The sequence below is a fragment of the Pan troglodytes genome, chromosome 21, assembly GCF_028858775.2.
Source record: "Pan troglodytes isolate AG18354 chromosome 21, NHGRI_mPanTro3-v2.0_pri, whole genome shotgun sequence".
Taxonomy (NCBI): Eukaryota; Metazoa; Chordata; class Mammalia; order Primates; family Hominidae; genus Pan; species Pan troglodytes.
Window position 1 is genome coordinate 70,783,785 of NC_072419.2, and position 18,662 is coordinate 70,802,446.

The following is an 18,662-nucleotide window of genomic DNA, read 5'->3' on the forward strand; positions in this document are numbered from 1 at the left end:
ATGAGGGTCACCCTGATGCCAATGGAGTGAGTAGTCATGAATACGAAGTCATTTCAGTCTGCATGATTGTGGACAAAGTGAAATCTGCATGATTTCTTCACTCATTCAGCTGCACAGATACAGGCTAGAGTAAGTGAAGGGATTTATTTTCTAGAGTTTTTGCCATGAGAGTATGGAGAAGTATGAGCATGGCCAGGGAGTGATTGCTTGTCTGACATCTCTAATAAAGGAAATGAAGACAAGATAGGTGAGGGAAATAACTGAAAATAATTTAGGATCCTGGGCTTGTAGAAGCTGGCGCAGCTGAAATATTGTTAGAGTAGAGATATGAAAAGAAGTGAGCTGGACAGATAGGGATGATGGTTGGTGAGTGGACCACTTGAAATGAAGACAAGGAAACGTTATCGTCATTAGTAATGGTAATACTTCTTTTGAAGAGTGGTGGCAAAGGTTGTTTTTCATCAAAGTTCTCCTTCAAAGTCATCAATAAGAAGAGATCAAGAAACTGAGAAGCAAATAAAAGTGAATATTTACATGACAGAGAATGACAGTGAGCTCAGAGCTAGAATCTTCAGGGGTTGAGGGGCAGGGCATCCTCAGGGCTCACCTACAGTGTCTGTAGGTGATTGTAACAAGCTGGAACAGTGAGGGGTGCCATTTGACATGAGAGTCAAAGCTTGGGTATTTAGGAAGGTCAGAGGGAGAAATGTCTGCAAGTGGTATGGGCAGAAAAGACTCCTAGTCTACCTTCAAGTCTTATATTGGGGGGCTTGGGGAAAAGAAAAGAAAAACACAGGCACAATTTTTTTTTTTTGAGATGGATTCTCGCTCTGTCACCCAGGGTGGAGTGAAGTGGCGTGACCTTTGCTCACTGCAACCTCCACCTCCTGGGTTCAAGCAATTCTCCTGCCTCAGCCTCCCTAGTAGCTGGGATTATGGATGCATGCCACCACACCCAGATAATTTTTGTATTTTTAATAGAGACGGGGTTTCACCATGTTGGCCAGGCTCATCTTGAACTCCTGACCTCAGGTGATCCACCCTCCTTGGCCTCCCAAAGGCCAGCCCATGCCTGGGATTACAGGTGTGAGCCACCATGGCCGGCCAACAGGCACAATTTGGGAAGGCTCCAGAGAAAGCAGTTCCAGGGAAGATCCACCTTCCACGTTTAAGGGGCACCATATCTTGTATTGGACACATGTACAACTGTCCTTCAAATAGTAGACTCTGAGTTCCAACATTAGGGCAATTTTTTTACTCCTATGAAGGATTGGCTTTGGGGCTTGCCTGTCATTATGGAGATATGATTAAAATTCTGAAACATTGGCATAGTTGTTTTGTTCTGTTTTTCTCTGTCTCTATTTGAGTGGTGTGTGTGTGTGTGTGTGTGTGTGTGAGAGAGAGAGAGAGAGAGAGAGAGAGAGAGAGAGAGAGAGAGAGATAGGGTTACCTAAAGGGTGATGATACCATAAAGAGAAATTGGTTACAGAGTGCTTTGTAGAATGAATATTAACATTAAAGCAAAATACTTGAGTCTTTCCAGTTGCACCTGCATTTCACTTCTTGCCAATCTTTAAATTTAACAGATGGAATTTTACTGTGTCAAGAAGCATTGAATGCTGAGCGGGAGCTATGTCATCCAGATACAGATCTCTGCAGATTTGATGCTACAGATGAAGAGTTGAGATGTAAGTGTTAAATTGAGATATTCACTTTTCTGGTATATATGCAATATGTGAGACTCAGAGACCACTCACAGGAAAGTGCACACGCCAAGCTTTGTTGACATTAATGTCCTAGTTTTAGCTGGAGTGTTATTGGGAGGCTGTGGTGGTTTATACTAAATACATCAATTTAAGGCGATGTCATTTTGTGAAACAAACTAAAGCCATTGTGGAATGATATGCAATGTTTCTTCTATAAAATTTCAGTGTGATTATGAATAGTAAATAATTTAAACTAACTAATCTAATCCCATAAAGTAGGTAAGGTAAAATATAAAGCCATTTTAAAAATTGTTGACTGGGTATGGTGGCTCATGCCTGCAATCCCAGCACTTTGGGAGGCCGGGATGAGAGGATTGCTTGAGGCCAAGAGCTCAAAATTAGCCTGGGCAATATAGCAAGATGTCATCTCTACCAAAAAAAAAAAAAAAAAAAAAAAAAAAAGAATTACCTGAGCATGGTGGCATGCACCTGTGGTCCTAGCTACTTGGGAGGCTGAGGCTGGAAGATTGCTTGAGCCCAGGAGTTTGAGGCTACAGTGGGCTATGATTGCAACACTGCATTTGGCCTGGGTGGCAGAACAAGACCCTGTCTCTTAAAAAAATTAAAACATATTGTGACTGAAGTGGTGACACATACAACAAAAACTAGGAATCTCCTTTTTTTATGGCAATGGGTCACATTTGAGAGGATATTGTACATGTGGATCAACTGAGAAATTTTTGCAAAATGGAGTTGCTGGTACACTCTAAGCCTTATTAAATCCCAACTTCCAGATATAAATTAGTGTGTGCTGATGTGTATGTGTGTATATAAGCCTTTTGGTTGATTACAACACATAACTTGGTTAAGCAGCCCCTCTAGCAGACTAATAGTCCACCAAGATCTTTTTCTCCCGTTTAGTGTGTCAGGCCTGTGGGTTTGAATTTGACATGTGTGAGTGGACGTCAGAAGCATCTGCTGGCCAAATTTCCTGGATGCGCACAAAAGCGAGAGAGATCCCTGCATTCGAATCCACACCTCAGCAGGATCAAGGAGGTGATGATGAAGGTAGAAAAAAAAATAATATCTTTTATGTATTACTTTCAGAATTCTGCTTTATGGTGACTAGTTATAAGACATTACATAGGAGGCCTTGGTGAATATACTGAGTATATTTTATTGAAAATACATTCTGCCATAGGAGCTGAAGGTGAAAATAACAATTATGTTTCCAACAGTGTAAAACAAGAATTATACTAGGTTAACAATATTTTTTAAGTTTTATTATTTCCTTCAGGATTTATTATCGTGTGAACAAAAAGTATTAAAAGGCTTTTTTTTTTTTTTTGAGACAGAGTCTCACTCTGTCACCCAGGCTGGAATGCAGTGGTGAGATCTCGGCTCACTGCAACCCCCGCCTCCTGGGTTCAAGTGATTCTCCTGTCTCAGCCTCCCAAGAAGCTGGGACTACAGGCACGTGCTACCATGCCTGGCTAATTTTTGAATTTTTAGTAGAGACAGGAATTCACCATGTTGGCCAGGCTGGTATCAAACTCCTGACCTCAAGTGATCCACCCACCTTAGCCTCCTGAAGTGCTGAGATTACAGGTGTGAGCCATCATGCCCAGCCAAGTCAGCCAGCTCTTTCTTTCTCTCTCTCTTTCTTTCTTTCTTTTTCTTTCTTTCTTTCTTTCTTTCTTTCTTTCTTTCTTTCTTTCTTTCTTTCTTTCTTTCTTTCCTTCCTTCCTTCCATCCATGCTTCCTTCCTTCTTTCTTTCTTTCTCTCTTTCTTTCAACACTGCTCTGTTGTCAATGTGTTTCTTCCTCTTGCTAACATATTAATTTGTATTTTCTGTTTACTTTTATTCTTTTTGCTTTTTTTTCTTTCTTCCTTTTCTTGGAGGGGTGAGTATTGTTACATTTTTGTTTTTATTTTTTTCACTGATCTGGAAGCTTTAATTTGTATATCTTATTGTTATGACTATTCTTAATTTTTAGGGTATATTCTTTATATGAAATTTCTTTAACAAAACCTAAAGTGCTCTAGTATTTCTGCCTTCTTGAACATGAGAAAGACCAAACTATCATTTAATTATTTTTTGGTCCTGAGTTACAGTTTAACATTTTAAAGAGTTTTAAAGTCAATATCTTGTTATGATACTTGTAATTAGTAAGTTTATATATTTCATTATTTTTCTTACTCACCATTGTTTTTTAGATTTTATGCTTTCCTTCTTGGTTCCCTTATCCCCTTGCAAAGGTTGACTCTTTAATCAATTTTTCTTTTATTTAGAAAAGATCTGTGGTGATGAGCTCCCATAGTACCTGTAAACTTAAAATGTTTTAAAATTGTTCTCACTTCGAAATAATAATTTATCTGGTCATACAAATTTAGAATTTTTTTTTAAAATTTCTAAGTACAGGGTGATTTTCCCTCTTTAGCTCCTGATATGTGCTGTAGTGACGGAGAAGTCTGAGTGCATATAATGGTTTTTAGTTTAATGCAGATTTTAAAAATGTTTCTTTATCTTTGTTATTTGAAAATTTCAGTATGATGAGTGCAGGAATGAGTGTATGTTTAATTTTTAATGCTCAGAATGCACATATATCATCACTTGCAGAAATTATGTTATTTTATTCAAGTAATTCTCTCTTACTCCCTCTAATCTTTTCATCTTGAGTTTCTATTAAACACAACTAATGTTCACACTCCATAACCTGACTCCTCCTTTTTATTTTCTATATAATTTACTCTATTTTGAGTTACATTTCAGGGCTTCTGGTACATGAATTTTCTCTTTGACACTATGGCCAGTCTAGGTTATATTCTGCCTATTGGGCATTTAATTTAAAGTCTTAATTTATTTTTGTTTTAAGTGTATACTTGCTAATATTTTCTTATTTATTTCCTAGTGTATCTTAATATGTTTTTAATAGAATGTATTAGAATTGCATGAAATTTAATTTCTTTTTTGTACAATTTATAAATGTAATTCGTTTTTGCTGTCTTTAGCATTATATTTATATATTTTACTGTGCAGATTATTATTTTTTATTTTTTTTTATTTTTTGGGGGTAGCAGTAATATTATTATTATGGTTATTTATTTTATTTAAGTTCCAGGCTACGTGTGCAGGATGTGCAGGTTTGTTACATAAGTAAACATGTGCTGTGGTGGTTGGCTGCACCTGTCAACCCATTACCTAGGTATTAAGACCAGCGTGCATTAGCTATTTATCCCAATGATCTCCCTCCCCTCACCCCTCAACAGGCCCCAGTGTGTGTTGTTCCCCTTCCCTGTGTCTGTGTTCAAGTTGTTCAGCTCCCACATATAAGTGAGAACATGTGGTGCTTGGCTTTCTGTTCCAGCATTAGTTTGCTCAGGATAATGGCTTCCAGCCCCATCCATGCTCCTGCAAAGGACATGATCTCATTCCTTTTTATGGATGCATAGTATTCCATGGTGTATATGTACCACATTTCCTTTATCCAGTCTATCATTGATGGGCATTTGGGTTGATTCCATGTCTTTGCTATTGTGAATAGTGTACAGACTATTTTTAAAAAGATTAATAGACTTTACTTTTTAGAATTACTCTTTTCAAACTGCTTTTTGCCTTGCAGGTGCCTTGTAATTTTTTGTTGAAAGTCAGACATGATTTACTGTGCAAAAGACATTAATGTAAATAGTGTAAGCTTTTACATTACATTTATCCAGTTAAGGATCATATTATGCTTAGTATTTGCTGTAGCTGTAAATATGTGAGGCTAAAATTTGGTCTCATGTTCTTGTTTTTGTCTTTCTTGTTGTATTTGGGTTTCCTTAGAGACTTCTTTTTAAATAAATGTCAGAGATGTGCAGCAGTTTCAGTAGCATGAAGAAGCATTTCAGATTTTATTTTTGAAAATGAAGTTGTAAAATTATAGAAATCTCTTTATAAATCTGTGTTGTCATTGTTATTAAGTTCAAGAACAGCTCCAACTGGTTTTAAATATCAGATGGGGAAAATTTATATACAATATCTTTATGTAAAACAAAATCCATAGGTGACGTTTAAAAGGACTGTAGATATCTCATACCTCTATGTGGCTTGGTAAGAAAGAAGACATTTTAAGTTGTATTTCCTAAAACTATAAAGGATTTTCTACAAAAAGTAAATCAAAAAATCATCCAGAGGGGCAAGAATTCTGGGAAGGATGAAGAGAAATTCTTGATTAAAAAAGGATTGAATTGTGATATTTAAAAGAAAATGACAATAATTTGGTGGTATAGCAATTTGTATATGTAGGTTTCTTTTACAGGAATCTTGAATTTTTACAAAAGGGTGTTATCAAATTTTGATTATAGAAATTAGGAGATTTCTCTACATATTGGAAATGATATATAAAAATGAAAACCTGTTATTTGTAGTTGATGTAATCATTTGAAAACACTCTATCCTTTTAAGTAAAATATTTGTGTTTTAAGTCTGGTTTTGAAAACTTCAGAAATGTGATAGTTTTAGTCAGACAGAAAGAAGATAATGTTTTCCTAAATTGCTTCTTTTTTCTTTTATCTTTCAGGTTATTATGTATGGGTAGGCGCTAAGCATGCTTTCACTCTTAACCATTTAGACAGCAGGGCTTACCTAAATAGCTCTGTGTGTCATTGCCTGGGCAAGAGCTGTCATCTTCAATTCTATTATGCAATGGAAAGCAGTGTCCTGAGAGTAAGACTGTATAATAATAAGGTAAGAAGAAAGTTGCATTTATTTCAAATTCATTGAATCAATGAAGTTTCTAACTCTTGGCAACTTGTGCTTTGATTTCTCAGTTGCGCATAGGCTTTTATTCTTTAACTTGACTTTATTTGGTTTACTTTTAAAAAGAATGATTAAGAAACTAGGATAGGGGACACTCTCATGTACAAAAGTTAATGTGATAACTTGCCCAATATTATTTCATAAAGTTTTCAAAATTCATGGAAGTATATTAAAGAAACTATAGATCTAATAAAAATGGGATAGCTGAGATTCTGTATTGTGAGCTCTGTATTGAAGCTCTGATGTGATCTGTTTTGGACATTACATCTATATATCATTAGAACTATAAATATAATGGTTAAAACTTGTTTGGGTAGCAGTACACATAATTTTTAAGACTGGTAATTATTGATTAAATATTGAACAATGGCACACTGGGTAGAGTGAGTCCATTCTTCTTCTCTCTCCTTGTCCAATATGCTCAATGAGTTCTAAAGTGTAAAGCTGGGTGAGTACTCCAATTAGTATAACAGATAAAAACAAACTGACAGCTGATTCCATAGTATAGGAAAACACCCTGCTTTTTCTACTCTTACACACTCAGCACTCCCAATATCTCACTTCTGACACCAGATGCATGTTTTTTTTCCAACACAGCAATTCAGTTCTCTAGTGGACACCAAATGAGTGTCCTTTGATTTGCCTCAATTCTGACACTGCTACGTGAAGATAGTACAGATTCCACAGGTTGAGGTCTCAGGCCCACAAGACTACCCCTACTTCAGATGTCAATCACAAGCTTCCTATTGTGCCTCTTACCTACCAGCTATAAATTGGAGTTCCCATGACCCCCTTCTTAGGTTTGATAATTTGCTAGGATGGCTCACAGAATTCAGGAAAACACTTTACTCATGTTACCCATTTATTATTAAAAATGTAGATGAACAACCATATGGAAGAGATGAATAGGGCAAAGTATGTGGGAAGAGGGGTGGTGCTTCTCTTCCATGCATTCCCGGGTGTGCACCCTCTAGGAACCAAAATGCGTTCAGCAATCTAGAAGCTCTCTGAAACCTGTACTTCAGGAATTTGTATAGAGGATTTGTCACATATGTATGATCATTTATTAGCTCAGTCTCCAGCCCCTCTCTTCTTCCCCAAAGAGGTGGGGCTGAAAGTTCCAAGCTTCTAATCATAGCTTGATCTTTCTGGTGATGAGTCCCATAAGATTCTGTTAACATCCCTACTGATTAGGAAATTAGCAGGTTTTTGGGAACTATCTGCCAGAAACTGGAGATGAATAAATATATTCATAATAAATAATATATAATGTATAATTATATGTAATATAATATATAACAAATTATTTATTATTTTATGTATCCAGATTTATATGATTCACATAATTACATCTATATGTATGTGAGATATCTATAGATATATATCTCTACACATCAATATAGATATAAATTATAGATAGATAAATATGGATGTCATATATATATCACATATCTGTAGATATGTGGATGTGATTATATATATATATATCTCCCCACACATCCATATACACACATATAGATATATAAAGTAATATACATATGTATATAAATTCTTTTTTAATTGAATGAGATATAATTTTCCTGGCATTCTGGAACTTGTTATGTTTTTGTGTTTTTTGCAATAGTACTTTGTAGTCACTGCCCTGCAATCTATTTAATATATTTCACTCCATTTGGTAAGGTGTGGGGGGAGGAAGAAAAGGGGACAACATCTCCCTATCCTTCCTGCAGCATTACAAACTGTCCAGATACGTGGGATCAATTTTACCAAAAAGGAAGAGAGAAAAAATTTAACTGTATCCATGTATGTTCCACCATTCATGCCTCAATATTTCAGTTGCTGTCACCTGTGCTGTTTGAACCAATCCCAGCAAGCCTCCATGCAATCTACAACATTCTATAATTTCCAACTCCTTCTTCAATAAAGGCATAGTAGAGAAATTCTTGAATAATTTCGATGAGTTTAAATTATAGTTAAAATGGTTAAATTATATATGTGGGCCTATGGTAATGCTTTTCAGATGACAGATAATTAATTATTTCATGAAAATTGAATGAATTTTTAGCCTAAATTTAAGTGGAAATTTGTATTATAATATGGTCTAATCCTGAGGATTATTTTAATCTGCTCTGAAAATGAGTGATGTATTTTAAAAGTTTCAATGCATGTAGAATGGAATTGTGTATTTAATTATGAATGTGAGTATGTACTGTGTATGTAATTATGAATGTGTATATGTATTATGTAATTATGAATGTGTATATTTAGTATGTATGTAATTATGAATGTATATAGATTGGAATTACTGAAAATGAGCCATGCCATTCTTCTGGTGGCTTTAGAACCATACAAGAAAAGAGTGAAAACAAATTGGCTTCAAGTGTTACATCATATAAAAATGACGTTAGATACCACACATCATTAACTCTATTAATCAGTAATACAGTTATCAAGATTCTGTCTCTCATATTATAAGAAAAGAAGTTAATCATAGGGAAATGATCTAGTGTATTAACCAGAACCAAATGAATGTACATCTTAGAGATTGTTGACTGATGTTTGATTTGTTAGTATCCTGTGAGGTGTCCTGTCTTTTCTGACACTATTTGCTATCCTCTATACATATGTTACTCACTGATGCAAAATCTGCATCAAAGTACATTTAAGTCCCAAGACAATGTTTTATCACACACTTAAAATGACTCCAAACAAACCTATCATTTAAAAAAGTAGCTCTTGATGAAAATGATGATTTACATCTTTCCATGAACAGAATGCTGTTGTATGTTGCGAACATCTATTACTCTATAAATGTGAGGAGGTAAGCCAAGAAATATCTAGCAAGAATGCTGAAGGTTGTTTTCTTTATTTCCAGAGGACATTAGAACTTGAGAAGTGAAAAACTCAGGTGAAGGCAAGTTGTTAAATAAAGAGTTCACTCTTTAGAATCAGCTCAAGTGTGTAGCAATTCTAGTTTGTACCATCTAACCATTCTTGGATTAGATCTGCGTCCATGATCTATAAAATAATACTCATAGCAACAGACTACTTTTGTTCTGTGTAGGGTTTCCATGTAATTATTTACCAAGAAATTTACATGTAATTTTTCTTTACAACCAAATTTACTTGTAATTCTTTACCAAATTACATGGTCTTATTCCTAGATGCGATCAAAAGTAGTGAAACTCAACAACATTGACTTTGGTACCCTTGATTTCTTCACTGGAAGAGAAAAGCATAGACTGGCATCTCTAAGAGATAGAGTGTTAATAAATATGTTAAATATTTTTCTTGAAAGGTAAATCGGCATTATTGATCCTGGACCGGAGGAGCAAAGATATATTTTTAAAAAAATTATTTACTGATTTTAAGATAAAAGTAGAACATCACTTGAAAAGCTTTGCTGAGTTGGAGATTTCTTTTTTACATTAACACCTGTGAAAAGTAACTAGAAAGTGGAAGAGTAAGAACAGAAATAAAATGAAACCTGATTTCACTAAGAATAAATTCTTTTTACAAAACATTGCTAGTGCCATCAGACTGGAAAATGTATAGAAAAATATAGATCTCATTCACTGTGTACTATGAACTTGGCTTATGAAAAACTATTTAAGTTTGGAAAGAACACTGCTCACTTTTCAAAAATGTAAGTGCACCCATCTTCAGGGGGAGCAGAGGGGAATCAATTAGTCACTGTGAAAAAAGAGCACAATAGCTGTAAATTATTTTCATAAAATGAAAACGGGGGAAAGTGGTGAATGCAATTTGCCAAGAGGTGTCACTAAAAGCATCTGTGTAGGGTGTAAGTGTTTTGATGCTAAATAACTGAAGTTGTGTAAGAAATAAGCAGAAGAAAAATTAGTTGCTTGTCTCAACTTTTTATAACTCCAGTTCATCCTGATCCGCCATGAAAGCTATCAGCCGAAAATATGTCCACCCCATGTGCTTCATTGTCTTGTGGAAATCTTCACAGTTGATATGAATAAGTAATGAAGCAAATTGTAATGGATTTAGACTATCTTCTGAAATATTTAGGTCTTGGAAATTTGGAGTAGGCATCTGAGGGTGCAGGACTAAGTTGAAAGTAGATTCATTTTTAGAAAATCTTGGGCATGCATAAAATATGTGAGGCTGAGTGAGGAAACAAATATTGATATCACTTATCATTTGGATTAAAACAAGATGTTGCCTTTCAGGGCCGTTTTCTATCTCATGCTAGAAAGTGGGACAGAGCCAGGCTCAGAGCTCAACCTGAGACATAATTATGTCAATCTTCACATTTTTACCATATTGTTACCTAAAAATTCATGCATTCTATATGTAAACATTATGAACAATTTGGTCTATTTTTGGGAAGAAATGTGAATTTGAATGTCTAATAAAATGTAAATAAAAATAAGATTTCAGAGCATAAAAGCATCAACATAAATCATAAAGACCAATGCCATACATGCCGTAGACAAAATTTTGAGTACCTTATAGACTTTTTTTATTTTATTTAGTTTTTTTGAGACGGATTCATGCTCTGTCGCCCAGGCTGGAATGTAGTGGTGGCATCTTGGCTCACTGCAACCTGCGCCTCCCAGGTTCAAGTTATTCTCCTGCCTCAGCCTCCTGAGTAGCTGGGATTACAGGCACCCACCACCACGCCTGGCTAATTTTTGTATTTTTAGTAGAGATGGAGTTTCACCATAGACTTTTATTGAGCTTCTTACATTCAATACATGTTTTGAATGCAGTAAAGGCTTGTTACTACACTCATAGCATGTATTAACAATTTTACATAGATTTTGCAATCTGAAAAATGATCATTGTACAGGTACATAACATAGATTTCTCTAAAAGATGTAAATAGGCCTTTGATAGAACGACCAAATTAAGAATATAATTTTCAGAATGTAACTGTATTGTTTGGAACTTGGACCAAATGTTTCCACAGGAAAAAATATTTAGTATAAATTGAAATTGTGCAGAAAATGCATCTGACAACATTTTTAACCTTTATATTGTTTGCCTGTAATCTTTTTCTTTTCTAGTATCATGGCAATATTACAAAGTGTAATAATGTTATTGAGATCAACATTTAAATTGCTGATCTTATTAACTGTTATTTAGAATTTTATTTTTGAAACACGGTACTTTTTTTTTAAAAGATTTCATCCAAATTTTTGTTCCATCCTAATACTGTTTATCTACAAAAAGCAGCTTTACTACATAAACATGCTTCATTTTCTTATTTTTTAATGATATTCAGCTTTTTCAATTTGACTACCAAGACTTTAGATTTCCTAGTACTTTACATCATACAGGTAAGATAATACCTACTACAATGTAATTAAAAGAGCATGTATGTAAATGTGAAGATTAGAATATGGGTAATGAGTGATGTCTTTCTCTTCAAATCAAAGGAAGAAGAAATATTTTGGACATACAACATATCAACTCACAGCCAATGGGTGAAAGCAGATGTGTTAATACCAGAAGATCTGAAGACATTTAAGGTATGAAAGAAAAAAAAGTATTTTTTTATCATGGTTTAAGTTTTAGCTTTGCAGCAATAAATTGATCATGCACTGCTAAAGTTAAATTAGCATTTAAGTTAGGGATGCGTGCTTGTATATTTGGGGAGAGTGATTGCTTACTTTTTAAATTGTACCTTTTCCTTCTGAGACCAAATTTCCCATGGCGGGGGAAATAGAGTGTATCCACTCTTGTTCACAGCTTCCTCATTCTCCACAGCCTTCCTTTCTTGCTCCCCAGCACCATGCTTTGCCCCAGGGAAACAAATTGCATTATGAAGTAGGTAAATAGTAAACTGGTATTGAAACTTAGTAGAGTATAGGCAAATGTTTTGAATGCAATAATTCCTATCTTTATAACACATGGAAAGCTCTATGTACACCAAGAAACATATGAAACATACATAGGCTCAATAGGAATGCTGTCTCTTAAAAAATTAAATTGATATTTTGTGTTGTATTAGGTTGGTGCAAATGTAATTGCAGCTTTTGCCATTGTGGCTTTTGCCATTGCTTTTAATGGCCAAAACCTCAATTATTTTTGCACCAACATGATATATGGAATGCGTAAGTTTATTTATGCTGGAGTGTGAGTATAAAATGATGATACTGATTATATGTGTGGGTTATGAAGCCAATTTCATTTCTTTATAGTGATATTCCATTTATACATCCTATCACAGCCTATTGAGTTAACATTTTGACACTATTTAATTTTCATAGGCTGATATCTGTTTTTATAACTTCTCAGGTACTAAACAAGTTTCTTTTTTTATAAACTGAAGATTAAATTTTGTTTTAACTCAAAGATAAAACAAAGTAAAATGTAAAGAAAATGAATTTGAGAGTTATTCCAGGTTCTCAAGCGGATATGTAATGTAATTAGCTGTTCAATAATTATAGGCCTTTGAGATCTAAGTTTAAAACCATCAATTTTTGAACCTCAAATTGATATCATTTCTGCATTTCTGATCTCTTGCTGCTATGAAAATATACAGCTATACATTAATAATTTTTACATGTATGATATTCATTATGGGAAAAGTATGTAGCAGCATACAAAGTTTTCTTATTGTTGGATATGATTTAAATTTAATATTATTTTCTAAACCAAATTATTAGACATATTTGCAAACTGAAAATCTGACCTTAAGTAATTATTAATGAACAAACAAATATATATCCCTCGTATTTTGTTTGTTTGAAATGGAGTCTTGCTCTGTCACCCAGGCTGGAGTGCAGTGCTGGGATTTTGTCTCACTGCAGCTTCCACCTCCTGGTCTCAAGCAATTCTCTCGCGTTAGCCTCCCAAGCAGCTGGGACTACAGGCATGTGCCACCATGCCCAGCTAATTTTTTGTATTTTTAGTAGAGATGGGTTTTATCATATTGGCCAGGCTGGTCTCGAATTCCTGACCTCAAGTGATCCACCTCCTTGGCCTCACAAAGTGCTGGGATTACAGGTGTGAGTCACTGCACCTGACCTATCCCTCGTGTTTTGAAAAGAAAATCTATTCAGAAACTTTAAGCTGGATGAAACTGAAGGAAGTCAATTTTAATTCTTAGTATCTGGCTGGAATTTTAACCACATTTAGTGCTGTTTAATAGAACTTTCTGCCTACTGGAAATGCTTTATATCTGATGTCCAGTATGGTAGCCACTCATCACACGAGGCTATTGAACAATTGAAATTTGGCTACCATGACTGAGGGAACTAAATTTTATTTTATTTTCATTAATTTGAATTGAAATAGTCCTCTGTAGCTCATGGCTAATGTTCTGGACAGCAAATAATTAGTTATCTGTGATACAGTCAGCTATTTATACTTCTGCACTTTTGGTGTTAAGTAATAATTGCTCTTGGTAGAAACTCAAGGAATGTTAATACTTTGACATTATCTTACACTTGACCAGCAATGTGTGGTTGTTTCATTTGCTAGTATTGCTTATCTCCAGAAAAGCTAGCAATTCAATTGGTGACAACAAAATTTATTTACTTTAATTGACACTTCTTTTCTCATTAAAGAAGTTACTCTTTTATGTAAGTTGAATAGAGTTTTATGTTTATTCCCTTACATTTTTTTATTCCTATATTGTGTCTGTTTCCGTTTGCCTGATATTTTTCTTCATGTATTCAAATACTAATTTCACTAGTTAAAAAATAAGTCAGATGCAGTTACAGCTCTTGTTCTATAAGTAATGACAATACTTCTTATTTTCCTTGAAAATGAAAGAAAGAGAGCTGTAAAGATGATGACCAAGTAACAAGTTTGCAGTCAGGGACATTTTTGATAGTTAAGTGGGATGCTTGTGTTTTGCCTGATCCTGGGAGGTTTCTCTGAGCCTTTAGTGGAGCAAATGTTTCCATCAGTTTTTTTTTTTTAAATACTTTAAGTTTTAGGGCACATGTGCACAACGTGCAGGTTTGTTACATCAGTCGTATGAGCATGGGTTGAGCTTATCAAACAGGAACTTTGTTATATATTGCCTTGGTTGCTTTAAACACTTTTTCTCAATAACTACTTTGTCTTTATCAACCTTCTTTAGTTTTTTGTCTTATTAAGGAGATTGCAAACTCATAAATTAATCTTTTTCTTCCTGAAGATTATTTTTGAAGGGACTCTTTAGAGCCAGAGGTTTTATTGCCCTTGATCACCTCTGGGTCTATGCCTGTGGACAGACCCAATCCAGAAAGCTTTGCTCTGCAGACGAGTTCCCTTGCACTAGTGGCCAGTGCATCGCCAAAGAATCTGTCTGTGACTCTCGGCAGGACTGCTCCGATGAGAGTGATGAAGACCCAGCAACTTGCTGTAAGTGAGTGAATGGCTTACTAGTTTACATGCTCTAATTCAAGACTGTTAGTTGGATTTAAAACAGTCTTTGTTTCTATCAAGGCAAAGGTAAGTCATATGTATGAAATGTGATAAATATGCATTATCGCTCTGAAACTATTAGTACTATGCCTTCAGGGATCTCTATTTTAACTTAATGTTTTGGTGCTTGTTGCAAAGTCTGCAACATCTCTCAATTTATTCTACAAATGAATAGTTGTGATTATTGTTGGCTGGGTGTGCGAATGTGTGTGCTTTGATTAAAGAGAAGATGGGTGGTAGAAGGAAACTTTTTGTACCTTTGCCTTGGAGGCATATAGTATGGGTTGCTAACTTTTATTGTGTATGCTTTTTTCCTCTCTAGTCAATCATCTTGGAAGCTGTAGCTGGGAGGGATGAGTAGGAGGAGGGTGGCCCTTCCTCCAGGGCAGCTACCATGATTGTAGAAATCACTTCAGCCATCATGGCTGCCCTGGAGGAAGGGCCGCTCTCCTCTTACTTGCCTAGAAAACACTTCAGCCAACCGGGTGCAATGGCTCACACCTGTAATCGCAGCACTCTGGGAGGCCGAGGCAGGCAGATCACGAGGTCAGGAGTTCAAGACCAGCCTGGCCAACATAGTGAAACCCCCGTCTCTACTAAAAATACAAAAAATTAGCCAGGCGTGGTGGTGGGCACCTGTAATCACAGCTGCTTGGGAGGCTGAGGTAGGAGAACTGCCTGAACATGGGAGGTGGAGGTTGCCGTGAGCTGAGATCACGCCATTGCACTCCAGCCCAGGCGACAGTGTGAGACTCCGTCTGAAAAAAAAAAAAAAAAAAAAAAAAAAAGAAATCACTTCAGCCATGACTGGCGTTTGGGAGGGCCAAAGTGCCCCAACACCTTTCTTTCAGGCCTTTTCTGAAGAGTCTTTGATAGAAGTGATGACAAGAGATCCCATTGCTATTCAAGCATAGTCATAGTTCAACAAAAATATAATTTAATTTACAATCCACAGGATGATTCTCATATGAGGTAACTTAGCAACTGAGATCCCTGTGTCTCTTTAGAAAACATGAATTCCAAGGATATGAATCCAATTTCTGTATCACAAACAGGTGGTTTTTAAAAGATATTAAAAATTTGACGTTTATTTTACTGCAGTGTCTTATTTTAGTGAGATGTTTTGTTGAGCAGAGGTGAAAATATTGTAATAAGATAAATGCCACCTTTTAAGAGAAAAGCTGTGTATAATTGGTTTCTCTTGGGAAGCTTGGAGTTCATTAAGAGCAATGCGGAGGGACACAGGAGAGAGGAGATGAGAAAGTAAGGCTAAAATCCCCTTCTGCCATGTTCATCAACAGCAATCCAGTTAATACTTCAGACTCCTAGCTTTAAACCAAGTAATCGGCTAACCAGTGTGAGCTCAACGGAGCTTTTGGGCTGCTCTCTTCTTTTGTTCAAAACAAGCGATGTAAGAGCAATTTATTTACTCCAATGTATGTGAAGTTTCTTTCTATGTTTTATTTAAATTTTTTACAGACAATTTGCTCCATTTCTGTTGGGGAAATATTTCTTTCTAACAGTTTCTATAATTCTTAATGTCAATAACTGAAGGAAAATATATTTCCTTTCTTTCCACGTATATAATTTTTTTTTTTTTTTGAGACAGAGTCTTGCTCTGTCACCCAGGCTGGAGTGCAATGGCATGATCTCGGCTCACTACAACCTCCACTTCCCGGGTTCAAGTGATTCTCCTGTCTCGGCCTCCAGAGTAGCTGGGATTACAAGCATGTGCCACCACACCCAGATAATTTTTGTATTTTTAGTAGTGACAGGTTTCATCATGTTGGCCAGGCTGGTCTTGAACTCCTGATCTCCGGTGATCCACCGGCCTCAGCCTCCCAAAGTGCTGGGATTACAGGCATGAGCCACTGCACCTGGGCACTTGTATATTTGGAAGCTTAGCTTTTTCCCCTCCATTATTTTCCCCGTAGTAAATCATACTTTATGTTCACCTTTAAAAAATTGTTTAGCATTTGATTTTCGACATATTTTCTCATTTATTGAAGTTTCATTGATTATGTATATGACATTTTTCCAGTTCAGTAGCTCTTGATGCCATATTCTGCTGTTTTCTTTGGGTGAATGCAGGAATGGGTAATTGTGTTTCTCAACAAAAACAGTGTTACTTATTAGTCTTTTAAGTTTTTAAATAGTGTAACCTCATTTGTCCAAAGAAAACCTGTCATGTTTGCAGGATTGAGATTGACTTGATATAGGGAATATGTCATAAAAATGTAGCCATATAGCATACAGTATATATGTGTATTCATGTATCTTGATACCAAAATGAGTGTTTCATGTAAATATATATACAATTATTTATGCTGTGAAATTATATAGATTTGGATTATTAGAATTGATATAAATTTACACTATTTGCTGCACTAAAGTATTTAATATATTTTTGCATATAGACACGTGCATATATATATTCTTACAAAATAAAAGAGGCTTTCCTTTGAAATTTAAAACCATATTGAAACATTTTACACATACGAAAACATTTGTGTTTTACAAATTTGAATTTGTAATATCAAGTTTTTTTCATAAACTATTCTTCCATGTTCATGAAGCACAAGAAAAATATCTTTATATTTTTTTTATTGCACTTTAGAATGAATCTCTAGGAGGGTATAGCTTGTGCAGGCAGTTTGAATAGCACCAGGAATACTTACCAAATTCTGGAGAATGAGTAAATATGAACTCGTGAGGATTGTCAGTTGGTATTCCACAGCCAGTGTGCTTTTCCCCAAAGGCAGACTCACTCAGGTCTTCTCTCATTATCAAGTTGCTCTTACTTTTAGGTATTATTTTAATGTATGGCATAACATAGCCTCCAGACCGGTGGCTTTTCAAAATCAGTTAATAAAAATGGCCTGTGGGTTTTGCTGCAACAGCAGACTCCATGGACCAGAGCATCAGCATTACCTGGGAACTTAGTGGAAATGCAGAACCTCAGGCCCTGGCCCAGCCTTACAGAACCAAAAGCTACATGGAACAAGGTCCCAGGTGATTTGTCTGCATATGAAACTTTGAGAACCACTGTACCAAAGAGGCTTCAGGAAGGAAGACAGCTAGGGGAAGAAACAGATGGCATCTAAAAAAATTGAGAAAAACTAAAGGCAAACAAGTCAGAGTTCTCTCAGGGTAGAAGCAAAAACTCTCTTTACTTTGCTAGTCCTTAAGAGCATCAATATTAATAAAATATTTATAATGTGTATTTGTAATGTATATTAACACAATATTTATAATATAATCCTGTTAGAATCTAATATATTCTCATTAAATGAAATATTCCCCATTCATTTCCCATACATAGCTTTCTTTCTTATTTCACAGAGAGCTGATTAACTTCTGGAGGATTCATAAAATATTTTACTTTTCATGATCCAGAACTTTCCAAGCTGCACAATGAAATTCTTTCTTGTCTGCTCATATGCTGTAGTGGTTAAATATGCAAGAGAAAGCTTTGTCATGATCTTAAAATATTACTTTAACTGATGAACTCTGAGTAAAATTTCTCTAAAACCAAACAATAGATTTTTGATGTTTATTAATATAATCCTGTATTAAATGAGGGCAGTTAAGATTAAAATATATCTGCACCCTCATGTTCATTGCAGCATTATTCAAAATATCCAGCCAAAACAACTGAAGTCTCTGAGAATGGATCAAACAAGTGGGGTGTGTGTGTGTGTGTATGTGTGTGTGTGTGTGTGTGTGTGTATAAAATGTATATGTGTTCACAATGAAATATTAT

The 18,662-nt window shown here is 35.3% G+C and overlaps 2 protein-coding genes across 2 annotated transcripts in view; both read left to right on the top strand.

Annotated features, from left to right (window-relative positions):
- The first annotated feature begins 986 nt into the window (after positions 1-986).
- LOC129138175 (MAM and LDL-receptor class A domain-containing protein 1-like) lies at positions 987-14,662 on the top strand. Its single transcript, XM_054674449.2, has 5 exons — positions 987-1,688; positions 2,628-2,774; positions 6,270-6,436; positions 11,917-12,009; positions 14,631-14,662. Exons 2-5 carry the CDS (start codon positions 2,657-2,659, stop codon positions 14,652-14,654), a joined length of 402 nt encoding a protein of 133 aa, XP_054530424.1. The 5' UTR covers positions 987-1,688; positions 2,628-2,656; the 3' UTR covers positions 14,655-14,662.
- An 85-nt stretch (positions 14,663-14,747) lies between these two features.
- Positions 14,748-18,662, top strand: part of LOC129138158 (MAM and LDL-receptor class A domain-containing protein 1-like) — a 35,465-nt gene continuing 31,550 nt past the window's right edge. The window contains exon 1 of the mRNA XM_054674393.2: positions 14,748-14,836. The gene's annotated coding sequence lies outside the window, so the exon portion shown is untranslated. The remainder of the gene's footprint in view (positions 14,837-18,662) is intronic.